This window comes from Amphichorda felina (genome assembly GCF_050947745.1).
Source record: "Amphichorda felina strain 45539 chromosome Unknown scaffold_2, whole genome shotgun sequence".
NCBI lineage: Eukaryota > Fungi > Ascomycota > Sordariomycetes > Hypocreales > Bionectriaceae > Amphichorda > Amphichorda felina.
The window spans coordinates 1335564-1354767 of NW_028145048.1; the positions used below are offsets into that span (position 1 = coordinate 1335564).

The following is a 19204-nucleotide window of genomic DNA, read 5'->3' on the forward strand; positions in this document are numbered from 1 at the left end:
AGTTCAAAGAACGAGAGTTCGCACGCAACAACTGCTGAGTCTCTGTCTCTCTACCCGTCTCGGGCGTTCATAAATCAACTCATTTCACCACCATTCATGCCTCCACGTCCGTATATGTCCACGAATATCTCCCAACCTCGTAATTCCATTAGATCTTTTTGAGGCACTCATCAATGTCCTTCTTGAACGTCTCGCGAATCGTCTTCCTGTTGAGCTTCTGGGTAGCAGTGACAAGGCCCTAGATTGCAATTAGCTCAGCTCTGCGGTATAGACAGAAAAGACAACACTTACGCTGGGGGGAGTCCATTCTTCATCAGTAATGACAACGCCGGCAACAATCTCCATGCCCGACAGGCCACCACGGCGCCCGATGGCCTGCAGCTCCTTCAGAACCAGGGAGTTGACCTTCTTGTCGTGGTACATGTTGTGCTCATCGACGCCCAGCTTCTTGGCCTCCTCGGCGAGGACCTTCTCGTTGGGCATGATGACAGCGATGGGACGGTTCTTGTTCTGGTCGGCGTGGATCATGATATTGGCCACGTTGTGACTGCCTCGGTAGACAGTCTCGAGCTTCTCGAGGGCGATATACTCACCGCCGGCCATCTTGATGAGATTCTTTACGCGATCGATGACACGGAGGTGGCCGTTGGCATCAAACTCGCCAATGTCGCCCGACTTGAACCAGCCATCCTCTGTCACGGCCTTGGAGGTTTCCTCGGGGTTATCGTAATATTCCTTCATCACAGGCATACCTCGGATCCAGATCTCGCCCTGAGGGGTCCCGCTGTCCGTGTCGTAGCCTAGATCAGGAATGGCGACCAGCTTGATCTCGATGGAGGCGGGAATGGGGCCGATAGCATTAGGCGAGAACTCGAGGGGGCAACCAAGGGCACCGTTGGCGCAAGTCTCGGTCAGACCGTAGCCAACTAGCATAGGGGCAAGGACAAGAGATAGGAAGTTCTTGGTCTCGTCGGCGATACCGCTAGCTCCGTTCATAGTGAAGCGGAGGCGGCCGCCCGTCAGGTCGCGAACCTTCTTGAAAACAATACCGTCCAGGATGCTCGCTCCGGGGAGCTTGTTCTTAGACATGAATGACTTGTAGCTGAAAGCACCCCAGAAGAGATTCTTGAGGACGAAGCTCGATGAGGAGAGCTTGGACATGACGCCCTTCTTGATCGTCTCCCACACCTGAGGCACACCGACCATGACAGTCGGTCGCAGCTCACGCATGTCGCCTGCGCAGTTCTTGACAGAGATATCCGAAAGCGTTCGAGGGTTGCCGTATCCAAGAGTGCCACCGATGAAGAGGACGAGGTTTTCGAGAGCCATCTCAAAGATGTGGGCCAGGGGCAGGTAGGCGAGGATAACCTCCTTGTCGCTAACGCACTCCTCGACGTTGGTCCAGAGGCCAGTCACTATTCAGGCAACGGTTAGGACGACCCATATAGCCAAGGTCAGAGTAAAAATATAACAAAACTCACCACCGGCGACAAGCGACTCGTGCTTGATGCAGGCACCCTTGGGGAGGCCAGTGGACCCAGAAGTGTACATGACGCAGTAGAGATCGGAGCCCTTGGCGGGGACGGGCTCCACGGGTTCATCCTCGCCCATCTTGCGGAGCTCCTCGTAAGTGATGACGGTGAGGTCAGGGTTCTCCTTCTTGAACTCATCGACCTCGCCACCCTCGGCGAAGACGCAGTTGGAATTGACAATGACAGTCTTGACGTTGGACTTGCGGATAGCGCTCGTGGCGGTCTTGAGCAGGTGGGGGTCGACGTACATGGCGTCGGCCTTGGTCTGGATCAGGGAGTGGGCGACGCCTTCCTCGCCGAGGGTATCATAGGCTGTAACGATGGGGATGGACTGGGAAGCGCAGGCATGGGCCGTGGACATCCAGCTCACACTGTTTCTATGGTTAACGCGCGCAACGCGACAAGGCGGGGGGGCCGGGGTCGCCAGTAGGGGCGAGGAGCCGCAGCAGCCGCAGCATTGGGAGAGCGACTAGAGAGCTCCTCATAGTCAAAAGGGACATACCTGGTGGTGCCGAACAGGTGAAGCTTTTTCTCGGGAGTCAGGCCAGCCTTGCGCAGGCCGGAGCCGATCTGGAGCACAAGAGCCAGGTACTCCTTATAGGTGTAGAATTGGAAGGGAGTAAGCTCGAAGAACTGCCACTCCTTGTCGACCTCGACGACCTCGCCATCGACATTCTTCTGGATCTTCTTGGTCTCCTTGTGGAGCTTGACAAGCTTGCGGTAGCCAACAGCATGGTGGTTGGGGTAGAGACGGGCGCTGCGCTTGATAATGTCGAAGACGGTGTGGACGCCCTCGGCGGGCGTGTTTCGCAGCTGGTCCTTGAAGCGAGGATGGCGGCGAGGGATCGTCTCGCCAGGGACCTTCTCGTAGCCGGGGGCCTCGACGGTGAATGGCGGCTTATGCACCTGGTTTAGGGGCATGATTCCGGTTTTCCACTCCATGGCGGCGGTTGCGACGGGCGGGTCGAGGAACGCGGGAAAAGGAAAAGAGGCGTGGAAGGAGGGTGGCCTGTCAGGCGTCCGGGTCTAGCTGGGCCTGTGCGAAAGGCTGGGAGGGGGACGCGAGGCGACGGGCTAACGAGGGAGGAGGAGGAAAGAGAAGGATAAGATGAGGAGGAGGAGGAGGAGGAGGAGGAGGAGACGGCTGGAGTTGAGACTGGGGTAGAGGAGGTAATGTCAACTCGGCCGAGGCGGACGGTCATGGTTGGGAAGTTGCTGTGGTGCTCCAAGCCGCCAAGCCCCAAGGCAGCGCACGGACGGGTGGCAGCACGAGCTCCCCCATTGGCCACAGTGGTCATGGAGCTCCAGTGGTGCCCTGGTGTTGTCTGGGGGCTTCAGTCCATCAGGCGCCACCCCGTAGGGCCAAGCAGCACCCAAGCAGCACCTAACCCACGCAGCGCCGAGGTATTACTATGGATTACCTGTGGAGATGCGCTGAGCCACAGCAGTGAGCACCGCTACCTCCATGCCTGCCTACCTACCTTGGACAAACAGCACACCTAGCCAGCAGCCAGCAGCCAGCAGCCAGCAGCCAGCAGCACCGCGTCACCTGGAAGCGTCAGGTCCAAATCCATTGCGTCACCCACTGTGGGCCGGCACGATTCCAAGGTTAGTCTAGGTTCCCTTCCAACCTGATTTCTTTCAGCCAACCTGTCCTTTGTCCTCACCACTGGCGATACGAGTAGGTTTGCAGCTGTGATGGGCCGCCCCTCGGGTGCCTGAGCCGTGCGAAACAGACAAAACCTACCATCCGGTGCGACGCTGCTGCATTGCTGGCGCCAACGACAGGGATGCCACGACGCCACTCCAAAATGAGAGCATCCCCGATTCCCCACGCAAACAGGCCCCAGACCCCAATCTGTTTTCAACTGACCTGACAGGCTGACGCAAACCGTGCAGCTCTCCGTCCCCGCGCATCCCCTCGTCTCATCACTCAACAAAAAGCTTGTCTTCCGTCCGTCTGCTGGTCGTACATGCTCGCTTCTGTCAGTACTACCACTTCGATGGCGATCCCATGACGCCCGTGCGACACCACGACGACGGTTGGGGCGCCGTTGGATGATCCACCCCATCGCCATGCAACGCCGAGGATAGCGTTGCCATATTAGCCTCCGGATCGGGTCACTGGTGCACACGTCGGTGTGCATCCGCTGTCATCTCTTCATCATTCTCGTATCAACCAACCGCGCTGTCGACTGGACTCACTGGAGATTGTCTTCTGTCTTTCGTTCTCCTTACCGAGTCCAACTTAGCCGGCCAGGCCAAGCTGCCGATTCGCCCAACTGTTAGCGTTCCACCGTCAAATCTAGACTGCGTTCTCCCCGAGGCCCAAGGATTCCAGATGCGGGGAAGGTCATCTTGGCTCAACTCCATACGGGGGGGGGCAATATTTACTAATTAATTAATTACCCCGGAAGAATGCCAGCCATGAGCAATCGCCATCCCTTCTTCTTCAAATCAGCTGCTTCTCCCACCACAAGCAATGTTCATATTGTTCAGGAGTAAGGTAGCAACAGCATATGCCATCCCCATGTCTCACATCGATATTCCATCTGGAACCGAGGACGGACTGCAACCCAGCTGAAACAGCCATGCAGCGACACCACCAGCACAGAGACCCCTGCTTCCCCAGTTCCCGCATCGAGTACTCGTACGAATGAGTATCCGTACTTGTGACTACCATACCATCAAAAGCCCTTCGCATTCGGGGTGATTCGCCTGTTTAACTGGGTAAGTAACTGGGTTGCTGGCCACGTCCAACCCGTGGCGTAATTAAGCTTATTCTACATCGGTGATGAGTGATGACCGCCGTTGGTGCTCGATTGACAGATCGTACATGGCTTGCACATTCGCGTTCGCCGTCTCCATCCCTGATTCCCCAGACATATTACATGGTAGTGCGGTCACTGCGGTGGCACAGGCAGACTGCGCGGGGTGCAGAGATGGCACCAACGGGAAACGCCTTGGCTGCTTCGTTCTTGTCCTCCTCGTCAGCCTTTCTGGCTTGTTCCTCGGCCTCATGTCCTTCACATGTCCTCGGTACAGATAGCGCCCTGGTCAGGAGCTGAACCCTGCGCCCCCCGTGCGGCGACGGCCGATGGCCCGGGAGTCGCAGCAAATTCCTCCGGACGTCAGCATCTGCATTAGGCAAGTCATAGCTACAGATCAAGACCAAGTTCACATTCGCACTAGACTACACATCTATACTATATATCTCAGACACCACCAAGATTTAGGAATTTAGCGGTCCAAAGTCCGACTCGAGTCATCTGGCGTTCCTAACACATCATGTTCATATGCGGATGTCACACGCCAAGGACCAACCTCCTGGGTGGGCTCTCAGAGCTCTCCCTTTGAAACTATAAACCTGGGGATTTCCTGCCATGTATCCGTACTTTTGTAATAACTGTGGTGTAATAGATCGGAGTTCCAGCATAGATCTCTGCCGCAAGAGAAGCCAAGCATGTAGTCATTTCGCTAATCACTAATATGATATACTTCTACTCCGTACTACATGTTTTCTATACACTACAGGACAATATTCTAAGGAACAAGGTTTGTGTTGATATATGAGATTGTGATAAACTCCCAGGTTCCGCTTAGCAAAGGCTGAGGTGGATGCCGAGGAGAGTGAGGGAGTAAAGTCGGGCCATGGGTGCATCATAAGGGAACAAGACAGCCGGATGGAACTGCCCTAAGAGCTCCAAGTTACTGTGCTACTACTACGAGATGGATGGATGTACTTCAACGCGGTTAGAACAGGTCTTCTTGCTGCATACTGTATTAGCACCCCAGCTCTCGCATTGTTAACATAACATCTATTAATTGGCTTGACCAGATGTTGCGACCTGATAATATGCTTAAAAATAGATGGACAACAGGTTTTTAATGAAATCAGCAGGCCCTCAGTAGGTAGTGTTGTGCGCAACTAATTAAGTCAGGGGAGATTGGGGTACTGATATGTTTAGATATGAGACAGATGTAGTGATCAACCAAACAACGCCCCTCCGTCTTAATACTACGTCGCACGGCCGATCACCAGTGTTTCGGGTCAAGGCGTGCTAATGCGGTCAATAGAAAATCGCATGGGCACTCCCAGCGCTGATCAGACTTAATCCTTATCGACGTAAGCACTCAACCCAACGACGGACACAACAAATTAAAGAGCCCCAGTGTAGTTTCACAGCTGCCTGGAATTTTCTATAGAATTCAAACACCCTATATCCATGCCCGTGGGAAAGAACTCTGGACGTGGATGTCTTATTACACCCCTTCTCACAGCTCTTCTGTGTAACTGACGTAAATCATCTGTTTACTGACCTCCCCAGGAACATAGCAGATAGCTTCAAACATGCATTTAACCCCAAAGCTTTCTGAATTTGACACCTTTACTTCTTTCTTGGCACCCTGGTCAGTCAGTCTGAAATAAAACGGGATAGGATCCAGTGACCGATGACTAGTTTCCTACACAATATGAGTGAATGTGGATTGTGGTGAGTCTCCGGAACTACGTAATTTAAATCCGTATTGTTTAAAACTGTGATCGTCACCAAAGTGGGAAATAAAGCTATGTTGTGTGCCCAAAACCTACAACTGCCTCTGGTCATGACGGCTGCCTCTGATGCCTTTGACAATGTGGGCTTCCTCCGGTTGCAAAGACTGCCTCCGATTGCGAGTGCACGTATAGAGGGACGGTTTCGTTACAATTACTGGAGGAAAGAGTTTTGTCATTCCGTCCCACCAAGGTATGGCCTTCGGGGGTTTCCTTACCTGAGGCGGCATCCTTGCTACCCCCATCCTCCCATCATGATGGCATCAGACTTCCTCTTTAGGCATCACCACAGCATCATCTTTCCTAATTCTGTAACAAATTCCTCGTACAAGGCCTCGGATAAACTTAGTATCCTGGGTTATATTGGGAGAGTTGCTCTCATTTAAATGGGTAGGCAACCCTGGAAGCTACGGCATGCCTAGGCACTTTCAAACTTCCTCCACACGCTTTGGGGACGCTCCCTTGCCCAACAAAATACTGGCCAAGTATAAATCGGCAAAATTCCGTTCCTCCTACCATTTACTTAAGCAGGCTGTGGGAGCAGGAGGCCATGATTTACAATCGACGGCCCAGGGGCACTGTGTGAGGCGGGTTTATTCCCTCAAGTACATAGGGAACCTCGGAAACTAAAGCGTGTATAGTGAAGAGAGCGTCGTTACCATTAACTCAGTGAAACAGCCCAAAAACCTGGCTTTGCGGGCCCAAGAATCATGATTTTGTCTTACTCTTTCCGAGTGTCGTCGCGTAGTTTGGCTGGCATTCACCACTGGTCCCAAGCCAAAGAAAGGTCGACTGACGAAAGTGTCAATTTTCTCAAAGGGTGTAATAATGTTGTTTCTTCCTGGCTACTAGGGATCCTGGCCTTCCATTCGAAGGCTCGCACCCTCTACTGCCTTAATCGAGCCTACCTAGCAGCCACTGCCACCCACCAGCACCGAGCATGATACTACATGGAGAGCCGATGGCACATATCTGGGGCATTTGGGACAACATCCATCCTCAACGAAAACAAAGCTTCGCAACAATCCTTTCACAACGTGAAATTTACAGCCAAGTTGGGTTTGCAGACCTTGGGGCTTATTCTTGCCTCCAGGTATGCGCCAGCCACGACAATGATAATGCATTATCTGTCAGAAGTGCCAACGAAAGCATAATAAGAACGTCTGTCCTCATGGCAGAAACCAAAAAACTCACTCCCGTCTACACCATAACAGAAAGAGAGAGAGAGAGAGAGAGAGAGAGAGAGAGAGAGAGAGAGAGAGAGAGAGAGAGAGAGAGAGAAAGAAAAAGAGATATACGTGTAAGCAGTCTCGGGGCAGCATCTAGCACTCATCGTCGGTCGTCCCCCACTGCCAAACCTCAAAATCCGGGTGTCGAGTCCTTACACATGAAGCTCCTCTACCACATTGCTATTGCGGCAGTTATGGCTGCATTGATGACCCTGCCATTTTCTCTTCTTGAGTATCTAGTGGCTTTCATTGTGCTTGTAGAGTTGACCGTCAGTCTATTAACTAATTTAGACAGTGAGTTGATCGACTTCGTCGACGACCCGAACGACTTTGGCGACGACGAAAGCGACTTCGACGGCGTGTTGATAGTTAAGTGGTGTGAGTATACCCTGCACAGGATGCCATGGAAATCTGGGAGTAGCAGAAGCCGAGTTTTCTCTTTAGGAACTTCGCTGGGAAATTCTTCAAAGAAGGAGGGTGAAGAAAAGGGTGAAAATAGCTATGTTGGTTCCAACTGCTCGGCGTGGACGGGCTCCCGCTAACCGATTAAAGAGTACAGCTCTTGACATATACAATATGGATAATTCTGTTCCGATCCTCTGTTCATTCTAAGGGAGTGATAGTAGGAATAAGCCTGACTGGCACAAGTTCTCCCCTGCAGCTCGTTCCGTCACCGGTCTCTGTGGGCTGAAGGGCGTATAACAGGACACGGTTTAAAGCATAGCTCTAGGTGAGGGGTCACAATTGGGGACTGGGAAAGTCATAAAGTTAGGCTTGGTTTTTTTTCTCGTGTTTATATTGTTACAGTTCCTTGTCAATAGAAGGACTCTGGAGACAGGGAGGCCATGCCTTGCCTTGAAGGACCAAGCCGGACCAGGAACCCAGGCGGCAATACATAAATTCAAGATCAATTGTTTAATTGAAAAATAAAAGCGACGAAGCAATAAACTCTATCCAGGTACAAGGGCTTTGTCAGCCCCATGCATGTGTCGTGGGGAGGCCCAGTGACAGAGCCTCATGTAACGTGGCGTCTCCAGGTTGCCACCGCGCCAACGAAGAGCAAGGATACCAACTGGGTACAAGAGGCAACGACAAAGAGAAATAGCCCAAGCCCCTAGTCTTCTGTATCGTCACTCCGATACACATGGTCATAGGCAATTTTGGGGAGAAGACCCTGGGCGATGCAGCTTTCATCTACCGGGACCATGGGCGTGATGGTGTCTCACAGCCTTGTCGTTTCTTTGCCCTCTTAAACATGGTAGGCACTTTGGAATGCTGCAATGCAACTTTAGCACGGTAAATTAGCAGGAGCCACGTGGGCATCCGTCTCCGCAGTAGCTTCATATTCCATAGTATCGGTGCTTCGCATGTTTCAACGTCCACCACGAGGGACACTCATCTAGGGACGAGTCATTCAAATGGTACGGTAGCTCTGGATGGGTGATTGCGAACACCCCCCCACTACATGCTACATAGTATTTCAGTATCCCGAGTAACGGCCAGAATCTGGGAGTCATGGCATGCATGGTACATATATCCGGGAATATCCATGGGGGTAATATCAGGGCTACGATGCCGTACATAACCGTGAAAAATGTTCCCCCTAGGCGGTGGGAGTCCGGGGGCCCCGGGAGCAGTGTCACGATCCCCCCTCCCCGTCCCGTAACGTCGCCGCTACGCCGTCACGCCGTCCGGCCGTCCGGCCGGCCCCAGGTGGGGTCACCAGGACGACTCCTTCAACCCCCCTTTCGGCCAGCGTTTTCCCGCAGGGAGAACAGTACATTCGGGGTAGTCAAGCAGACGTCATGCTCGAGGCCAGTTGAGTCGCCAAAGCTCTCCATGTGCCCGCCTGGCTCCCCCATGTGGTGGGTGGGACTTGCTCGCCAGGACAATGCTATATACACTAGTAGTGCTTCGAATCCTTCTAGAAAGAGGACTCTTGACGCCGCCGACGGAAACCTTGGGAAGAAAGATGCCGCGGGCAGATGGAGCCGTATCACATGAGAATGGGCAAGGTGCCTTATTGTTGGCTGGGTTGGAAGATGGTGTCGGTCCAGTAAACCTTGAATCTGGGCATCGGGCCAAAGGGAGGGAAGGACGGCTTGGTCACTGGACCAGCTGGTAATCTGCTGTGACGAGAGATCATCTCAGATGCCAAGATGCTCATGAGTCGTGGAGAGAGGCATGTGAAATCAACCATCCCATGAGGCTGCCGTTGTCAACAAAGCCAGTTGCCATTAAGCTGACTTTCCCAACGGAGGGGCAGCGTCACATGGAAGTGGGATATGCGGCGCCAAAAGTCCAAAAGACGTATTTCATGGTCTTCATATGGCGGCGCCACTTGGGGGCGAGAATGGACGAATGCACATCGTTGAATTATTCGCGTTCGATGGGCCCCGACGCGTCGGTCGATTGCTTCGCCGTGGCGTATAGCTTTGGGGATCGAGGAAGTGACTTGCCACGACGCGATGAGGGGACGCGTCGAAGAGGGGATGAGCAGTACCTAAGAGGCGTGGTGGCGCGAGAGCGCGTCGTGGGGTGTGCGTCACTGTCACGAGTCTCGTGACTCGCTCCATGGCACTGGCAGACTGCTGTTGCGGATGCGTTCGGGGCGTTTCGGCCGAGGCATGCCGGCAGGGCCAAATAGCCGGGGTTGACTCCCGAGGGGACAGCGAGCCGGAATGGCGCTAAACGGTGACCCGTGAAGGTTTTTTCTTTTTTTAACGGATACGCATCCGTACCAAGGCCGTGCTTCCGTACCGTTCGGCGAAACTTTGACCTTTTGGGTGGAGCTACCCGCGGTGCACAGTGCACTTGCTCAATGCCCGTGGTCCTCCGAGGCACCGGGTAATCACGGTTTCAATCCCAGGCAGGCGTTGATCTTAGTCTACTAACAGCTAGCACCAGTGACAGCACCAGGGCACCACCCAGCAATGCAGCATCTCTAGGTAGTACTACTACTCGGGAACCGTTGACAGTTGACACTTCTGATCGTCACATGTGCTGCGACGACGACAAATAGAGAGCCCGCTCGATCCCAATCCGATCGATCTCTGCCATCGCGACCTCTGACCGATTTCCCAATGGGTCTGCGCATTGGCCTGGCGAGGATGAGCTCCTATTAGTCGCTTCCTTCGCAAGGTCGTCCTTTCAACCACCCCAATAGTCCAATCGAATACGGCGCAGGAAGGCAGGCAGCGCAATTACCATGTACCTTTGCACCACCCATGGGCCAGACACCAGGAACGGTGAACAGGGATTTGTAGATCAGGTGAGGTCAGGACGGGGGTGCGACCGTGCGAGGATGCGGGGGGAAGGAACGTCAAGAAGGGGGGGGGTGTCGACCATGTCAATGGCTAAAGGCTGGCATGAATGGCTGAATCCTCTCTATCTGCACCCCTCCCGTCGCCCTGTAAGCTCCATGCCTGGCCCCAGCTCCCCCACGTGCGAAAGAACCCTTCTAGAAACCCGTGCAGCCATGGTTGCAGCTGCCCAATGCAACGTGGACCTGCCAAACCTGTCCTCCTCTTCCTGCTCTTATCGGACTGGGGACCCTGTGGCTCATCTCTCCCAGCAGTCCCAGCACGCAGTCTGAAGTTTCATGTTGGAGATTCGCTAATTAGCTTGCAATGAGTAATGAATATGTCCTGTGCCTCCCACAACGGTCGCTGGGAAGGGCTCTTTGTTCTCCGTTACGAATAGAAACCCCCAATGCAGATGTCAGCCATGACACCAGCACACCCACCCACTGGACGCCACTAGCCCGCCCTTTTGGTGGCCTTGACACCCAGAAACCCCAGAAATGGCATCTCGAGCTTGGGCGTCATGACTCTTTTTGGTGCTGGGGAGGGCTCGAGTTGGGGTCCTGAGACACACACACCCATCTAATAGTAGTTACCTTACACACATACATGCCTACGAAGTAGTAACTCGTAATGGACACCTCCTCGTAGACTACACACGGATCTCGCTGCTGTCTGCAAACGCCGTCTGGCGTCTGAAGCCCGAGAGTTTGCTCGACCGCGCGACACCCTCGCATCCTAAAACGATGCACCTAGTTCGTATACCTAATACTACACGACTCGCAGCAACGTGGCAGTAATAATCCCTCCCATTTGCTATTTCGTAATGTGACGCTCGGTTTGCTCCCATGCTTGTCACCGCTACCGCTGCTGCTGCTGCTGCTGCTGCTGCATGTCTGCCCACGCCACGGCATGCACTTCATTCACACGGCACTACCGGGAGCCGTCCGCGTCCAACGAAACGGAGGCCCTGGCAAGAGCAGCGCTGCTGCCAAGGTCGCGCTCGATCTCGCCATCCTCATCGCCGGTGTCGCACCGCCAACAGTGTCCGGGAGTGACTCTAAATAACGAGTAATACAGCCCCGTGCTGGACACGCAGCCCGCCGTTGCACGCCCATGGCCCGGCACGAGGAGGTATTCAGCCCGGCGCCAGAGCTTCTTTGCGCCGACGGATGAGGGGTTCCGGCGACTCGGCCAAGGCGAGAGAGTGCTGCACACTCCTACTACTATGTATGTACCACAACCTCCTGTTGTGTAATATGTGCCCACGTACGGATACGGACACCACACATAACAGGAACGGTTTGAAATCCGTCGCGTGCATAGAGGTCGGCCCCCAAGGATCTTCCCCAGGGGGAAGCGGACAACATCGGACGGCCGAAGACCCCCCCCCCCCCCTGCAGACTACGTGCAAGGCGGTCGCCCAGCTGGCTGGCAAGACGCGATCGGTGACGTATTGCGACAACGCGACAACGCACCAAGCCCCGGTGGAGAGGAGGTGGCGGAGAGCGAAGGATTCCCGCCCAAAGACAGGCCCTGCCAGGCTGTCTCCATCACCGCCGAATCCTCCCGCTGCTAGGGGCCACCTGACTGAGGAGCAAGTCCTGACGTATTTGACAGCCCTACACCCATTGCGAACCGCTTGAAAACTTACCATGTTTTAGAGTATCAATGTGTAATAGCCTGGACGCCTTGACGTAAGGTTCGGCCTGGCCTGATTCTACCCCGGATTTTCTAGCACTCACACACACTTCACTCTCCACGACCCCCGCAAATCACAGACGCCGGATGCAATGACATAGTACTCCGGACTAGTTCCCTATTCGCTTCCCGACAACAAACTCTCGCTGGTTCTGGCGGAGGGACTAACCAATTGATTTTTTTTTATTTTGATTTATTCGATTTTTTGCCTCTCCGTCCCCAAGCCACACCGTTTGTATTTTTTGCGACCCCCTTCCCGCGTGGTTGAAGCTTTGACGGCGCATCCTCCCGCACCGAACTTGTTGGCCACCATCAGAGAGAGCTTCCCGCAAACGGATGCCATCCACCGCAAACAACCTTACGTCAAAGAACCCCCTCCATATTGTATGAAAAAAATTTATTTTATTCTTTTGCCTACTTACGTACGTTTACATACGTACTTCCCTTCCTTTTCCCGTGGGGAAATGCATCCGCCCGTCCAACCCAAACCCAACTAGCCATCCGCGGCCCATTGGCAACCAACCCATCCCGTCTGATTTGTTGCTACTGCCTTGGCTAGTAGCTGTGCGCTGCCGTTCTGCTGACCGCTCATCCTCATGTCAGACCTGTCAGACAAGCGCAGTCTGGGGTCAACCTTGGAACATTATAAAAAAAAAACAGCGCAAATGGGGGAGGGTATTAGGGATTGCAGCAGGAGGAGGAGGGGGGGGTGGAGGGGCCGGCCATGAAGATTCGCAAGTAGGTAGTAGTAGGTAGCAGTCAGTCCGCCCGTGCGTGTGCTGTTGGGTCAAGGAGTTGGTCAGGCGGTGACTCCAAACATCGGCGGAGTCGGTCAAACACGGACAAACAATACCCTAAACTATCCGCACCTAGTATATTCGCGACAGCTCGTGGGTGCCTGTTTGCCCGCCGCCCGCCCGCCTGCTTACTCACTTAGCCAACAGGTTGTCTAATAATATTGCCGTTCTTGGATATCAATCCGGATACTACCACCTTTCGACAGTTTGTAGCTCCGTCTTCCTCCGGGGAAAGGAATTGCTGATGCTACCTACACCTTCCAACAGCTTACTGCAGGCAGTATCCGTAAGACACAGCCGCACTCCGTACTTAGTAGTAGTTATTCATGGCTGGTGCGATAATACTCTTCTTCCTCATCTACTAATCACAGACCCCTCCATCGGACCCAGGTCTCATAGAAGCATTGAATATTTACTCACTCACTCACACATTATGCAACCACGCAAGTCCAATGGGATGGTGAAATGTGTCCTTGTCGAGCGGGAATCCGCTTCTGTCTAATATTCCCCCCCCATTCCCTCTTCCCCCTTTTCCCCCTAAATACATAGTTGGGCGGTGTACAAATCCATGCTTCTCGACGACTGACTCCCTCCGTGGTGAGCCTTGTGCCACCACATCCGATGCGGACGAGCACATCATCATCCATGGACCGTCAGCCTCCACGGGGAAAACTATCCGCCAGCCAGCGCAGCCGACCGGCTAAAAACGCACGAAGGGTTCAGCCACGGGGGCCCCGGAAGAGATGGGAGGAGCACCGGACCCCTTTCATCAGCTCCCTCATCGCCGTTTCTGTCCCTCCCAGCTGAAACCAATAATAACAGCCTCAGCAGGTAGTCATCCGCAGGTCAACTGTCGCCCTTTTCTTCCCGCCCTCCCCGCCCTCCCCGCCCTCCACCGGCCCGATCGCGTGGGATCAATCACCTGTCACGCACAGGCGGGCAGATAAGACGACAGGATGACAGATACGACTAATATCATGGGCACGCACGCACGCACGCACGCACGCACGCACGCACGTATGGAGACCGGCAGTCACGTTAATCAGGGCGCACCCTGCATCTCGCAGGACGCAAAATTCTGCCCTCGGCATTAATAATTGCGGTACGGAATCGTAGTATCCTATTCGTAGGATGTTATACATAGTACTCCGTACATCATTGCTGGATCAAAGATCCCACCAAGAAGAGAGAAAAACTAAACCTGCATACCTCTCACCGCCTGAACTGCCCCTCCTCATCTAATCCCCTCAATACCGCCGAACCTAGGAGACGATATCTCTGTAAGACTAGTAGAGCTACCGGCCCGACGAAAAAAAAAAATCTTTAACGGTTTCGGAGGTCGGCATCCCGAGCTTTGACAGGCCGGGGGGCCCTCTTGCTCGGGGAGGGGGGAAAAAAGCCTTTAGCCTCGCTTGAGCTTCCCTGCCTTCCGTCCCCCAGCCCATCGTGAGTCGCGTTAGTGCGTAGTATAGCCGGAGGTTTGGCATTCCGTCTTTGAACAGCTTTTATCCCGGTGGAGAGGCTCGACATCGTCCGTCCCTACGTGCATGTGTCCCAAGGCCAACACGGGAATAGCGCCGATGGTTGCGCCCACATTCCCAGCGTCCTCCAGAGAAACAAGCTTCAAAATCGTCCCATGTCGATCAAGTCAATTTCACATCACTAAGGCAAGTAGGCACGAAGACAGGTATTTGATAAAATTTTATTCATCTTTTTTTGGAGCTGCTTTTTGCTTTGCGATGTTTTTGGCCAAGGCCGATTTGGCTGCTCCTCGTGACCTTGATGGGGGTTTTGCAAGTGCTTCCTTTTTTCTCTCAAAATCACCAGCTTTTTTTGGTCGCCCATTCCCATCTGTGTAAATTCACTCATCCACCCCGCTTTTGTCTTGGCCGACATCGCTCTTCCGTACTATTCCGTAGTAAAATCAATCAAAGCAAGACCATTTGCCTTGTGGTATCGGCCTCCAAGTCCTGTTGCTTGGGGTTGCCCCCGAAAGCTGTAACTGAATGACCGCCCTTTGTCCACTCCAGTGCACACCTTGCCTTGAAGCTGGTGGAAGGATCCATAAGAGAGAAAAAAAATGCAATCCCAATGCGGACTCTGAACCCTGAAAAACAAGACTATGGTATCTTTAGAAACCTTGAAACGCCGCCCATGCGAAGCTCTGAAAATCAAAAAGAGTATCCGTGTTAGAAACACATTAATGAGGTGCCGATGACCTCTTGCTTTTGTGGTTGCAAGCTGGTGGTAGCCTGCTTGAAAAAACCTCGCCAACGCCGGCTGTGCAAGTCGAATAGAAGTCGTGCATCGTGAAATATAGCTTTTTGCCAAATTGTACACGGTAGGGTGCCAAGAGAACCCTCACCATTGTATATGTCCGGTGGTTTACCAGCCCTTGGCGTGGTATCCCTCGAAGCTCTCCTTGGAGAAGAACTGGTTGAAGCTGCCAGAGTTGACATCCTCGCTCTTCTTCATGCAGGGCCGCTCGGGGTACTGCTTGAGGTTGGCAACGTCGTGCGAGGTGTGGCGGCGCTTGAGCACCGCGTTGGCTGTCGACGACTTCTGGGAGCGCTCCCAGAGTAGGTGGCGGCGGAGGGACTCGGTAAGCTCCGTCGCGAGCATGTTGCGGCGGGTGGTTCGGGGCGACAGGGCACCCTGGCCTTGGACATTGCTGCGAGTGGGCATGGCGATGGGTTGGGCAGTGGATCGGGGGATCTCCTTGATGGGCTTCAGCTGCTGCTGGCGGCTCTTCATCATCAGAGGCGCGTCGTCAGAGTCGTTGGGAGAGGCACCCAGAGCGGAGCCTTGGCGGCCAGCCTGTGCATGCGAGATGGCTGACGTGGATTGCGAAGCGTGGTTGCCCAGCTTCCGCGCCCGCTCGTCGGTGGTCTTGGCGAGCATAAGGGTGATGAGTGACCGGCGCGAGGTGAGGTTGGCCTTAGAGTCGACCCGCTGGAAGTATTTCTCGTCCACACTAGACTTGCCACTGTCCTCAATTGAGTCTTCCCAGTCGGAGGAGTCATCGTCGTCATCAATGGCGCTCTCATCGATGTAGTCGACCTCGGAGTCAGACTCAATGGCGTTATCGGGCTCCATGGTGTGGGTGACGACGTGGTTGCTGAAGGAAGCCTGCTTCTTCTGGGCACTCAGGCCAGCGCTGGCTCGGTTGGAGTGGAGAGCGCTCTTGAGGGAGCCCTCCTCCTCGGAGGAGCCGCCAAGCTTGAAGATGGCATTCTTCTTGAATGCCACGGCAGGAGGGGCGACGGGTTGCCGGGTCTCGACGCTCTGGCCCTGTTCACTAGACGAGTAAGATGCGCCGAGGGCGAAGGCAGCGGGCTGCTTGCCGGTGCGCACCATCTTGGGTGCAGGCGCGGATGTGGGTTCGGGGATGGCGGCGTCGGATGTGGGTTGTTGCAGTGTGGGCTGGACGGTGCGAGGGACGGTGGGTTGTTGTGAGGGGGAGAATCCGCGGATGACTGTGGTGCTGGTGCGCGGTTGTATTTCGGGAGAGGGGTGGGACTCGTCAGAGTGGAGATCCGAGTTCTTAGAGGGAGATGCTGATTCAGTGGTAGTCGACCCCGAGCGGTAGATGGTCTGAGGGGAGGGCTGCACAGCCATGGTCTTCGGCGGAGCCACGGGGCTCTTGGTCTGCGTGGGTGCGGAGAGGGGTGCCTTGTCCTTGACAATGGAGACGATCATCTTCTCAATGTCGTCGGAGCTGGTATGGCGGTCACGTCTACTGCGGCTACTAGTAGATGAGTCTTGCCTGCGTATCCTGGGACGCACAATCTCGAGGGGTGCGGAGACGGAAGTGAATTCGACGGTTTCGTCGTCGGCCACGGACTCGACACTGCCCGAAAGCTGGGGGACGTCGTTTATTTGCCTGATGTCGGAGGGGATGTTTTGGGGGGCCGTTTGGCAGGTAGAGTTGGCTGCAGAGGCGGTCTTGTCGTCGGTCTCGACGAGCTGTTCCTTTTGCCACAGCCTCCAGCTGAGGTTCTCTAATCTTCGGCCTTGTTCGACGGAGTCTGCACAGCGGGAGAAGACTGGATTGGGCCAGTCAGCGGGGTGTACGCGGGCAAGGCCCTTTGCCGTCACTTGGTACTCACCAGTCCACATGCTGTAGAGGTTGGCAGGGTTGGCAGTGTCAACCTTGTGAATGACGTTGGCATCCACTGTCAAGACGTGTGTATCTAAGCGGTATGGCATTACTGCCAGTGTGCGAGAGCTCGAGGTCCAGTCGAGCAGATCGTGGCGGGTGGAGGTAATGACCGGGTGCGAAGCCGGCAGAGTTGCGGCGGTGGGGTGACGATGGGAGACTGCTGCTGGGTGCTGCAGGTCTAATCGGCGCCAGGAGCGTAGGAATTCGTAATTGCACCACGGTCGATCGGTGGATTGGTAAGAGGTCGACAAGACTGAAAAGAACGGCGACGTCGTGGGATGAAGGGGACGGCGAGCGCGTGCTGTCTAGCAAGGGAGACAAGTGGTTGCTAGGGAGGCGTGTTGATGTAGGCGTGTGACGGCTGGTGGTCGTGGGAGGCGCTCAAGCTGAATGCGTGTAGAGTTGTGGATGGGGAACCGAATCGAGAGAGGAGGGAAGACACGTTAGGAGTCTGGGGAAGATGGAGTTATTATTCTCGCCGGGGGAAAGGACGAGGGAGTGTGTGAGTGGGATGGGCGTGGACGAGGAGTCGCGGTGAAGGTCGCAGTGGTAGTATAACCGTACTGGGGGAAGCCCAACACACCCAGATCCAGTCAGTCACCCACGCCCACTATGGTACGTACCGGTTTGTGGGGGGGGGGGGGCGTGGGAGGGAATACAAGGGGTGTCAGAGAACACGGACGGAGGTATCGCGGCGTATGACTGGGATCCGTGCGCTTAGTGGTGATGGTGGGGTATGGCAAAGGAGCTGCAAGCAGTGTCGGAAGGTACCTGCGGATTGCCACAACGTGGGTGGGCACCGAGGTACTATTCACTAGGGGGTGTGAGGGGGGTTGGGGGAAACAGGCCCGGTAACGCAGACGTCTGGAGGGATGGGAACAACAGAAATCCGGGACGGGGAAGCGCGGCGCTGCCCTACTTGCCCTGCTGATCAGGTCCGGCAGCGCTTGGCCCAATAGGGCAGGGGCCTGACTCGAAGCTCGACGAGCTGTCCTAGAGAGGACTAGACTCTCAACTGTGCGCTAGGTCATACTAGGTAATATCTGGATTTCCCCTTTGCTCCGGCCGTCAGCCCTGTTGTGCAGTTTCGCAGCGGGCTCATGTGACGGTGCCTCTCCGTTTAGCGACGACGCAGACAATCTATTGCCGCCGCGGCGCCGAGGCCCCGTCAGGAGGCAGGACCACACAGCCGGAGACGCCATTTGCCCCAAACAGAGACACGTTGCCCAATCCGTGGTGGCGCACCTTGATACGGATCTCGAAAAGGCAATTTCCCGTCGTGACCCGTCCTCCTCAACCGGGCAGTCACGACGATGCACTTTCCCAGGACAATGTCGGCATTACTCCCGGATATCCTCCGTTGGTCCTTGCCCTGTTGACCGAGCCATTGTCGTTCGGTCAACCGCGGGCAAGCTTGGTTGGCGCCTGATGACCATCACCCAGACGCCAATTTGAGCTCGGACTTCAAACCTCCCGAGTCAGTGGAAGGGGGCCAACATGGCAATAGAACCTCCCGTGCAATGGTCACAAGGGGGCTCATAGCCTATTGGCGACTACCTCGGCTGGTTTTCTTTTTTCCTTGCTACGATTCGCCTCATAACCCCAGATTCGGGAGTGGCACGATGCTATTCGTGGTATTTGTCAACAGCTGGCAGAGCCCAAGGCGAATCGAAACGGTCCTCTGGGGAAAAGTTCCTGGACCGTCCCGAAGTCTGGATCTGAGGACGAGGCCCTTGAGGGCGGGCTTGTGTCGCGGATCATCGCCTCTGCCCGGGATCGTCCACTGGATTCCGAGCCCTGTAGTAGTAATATTGGCTACTCGTACTGGATAGTCCTGGACGGCGGCCCTTGCACGCCCCCAGGCATGTGACCCTCAGTCGCTGTCAATCAATCGTTCCATCCGCCTCCGCAGTGCCAGGTTCCCAGGGG

General features: G+C 54.8%; 2 protein-coding genes across 2 annotated transcripts; both read right to left on the reverse strand.

Annotated features, from left to right (window-relative positions):
* Window positions 1–148: 148 nt before the first annotated feature.
* FAA4 (long-chain fatty acid-CoA ligase) lies at window positions 149–2474 on the reverse strand (the record flags this gene model as incomplete). The annotated part of the gene is made up of 4 exons (XM_083191449.1): window positions 149–238; window positions 292–1415; window positions 1482–1903; window positions 2035–2474. The coding sequence occupies 4 exons, from the start codon at window positions 2472–2474 to the stop codon at window positions 149–151; spliced, it is 2076 nt and encodes a 691-aa protein (XP_083052663.1).
* Window positions 2475–15498: 13024 nt separating this feature from the next.
* ACO1O0_001972 (uncharacterized protein) lies at window positions 15499–17322 on the reverse strand (the record flags this gene model as incomplete). The annotated part of the gene is made up of 1 exon (XM_083191450.1): window positions 15499–17322. One exon carries the CDS (start codon window positions 17320–17322, stop codon window positions 15499–15501), a length of 1824 nt encoding a protein of 607 aa, XP_083052664.1.
* Window positions 17323–19204: the final 1882 nt, after the last annotated feature.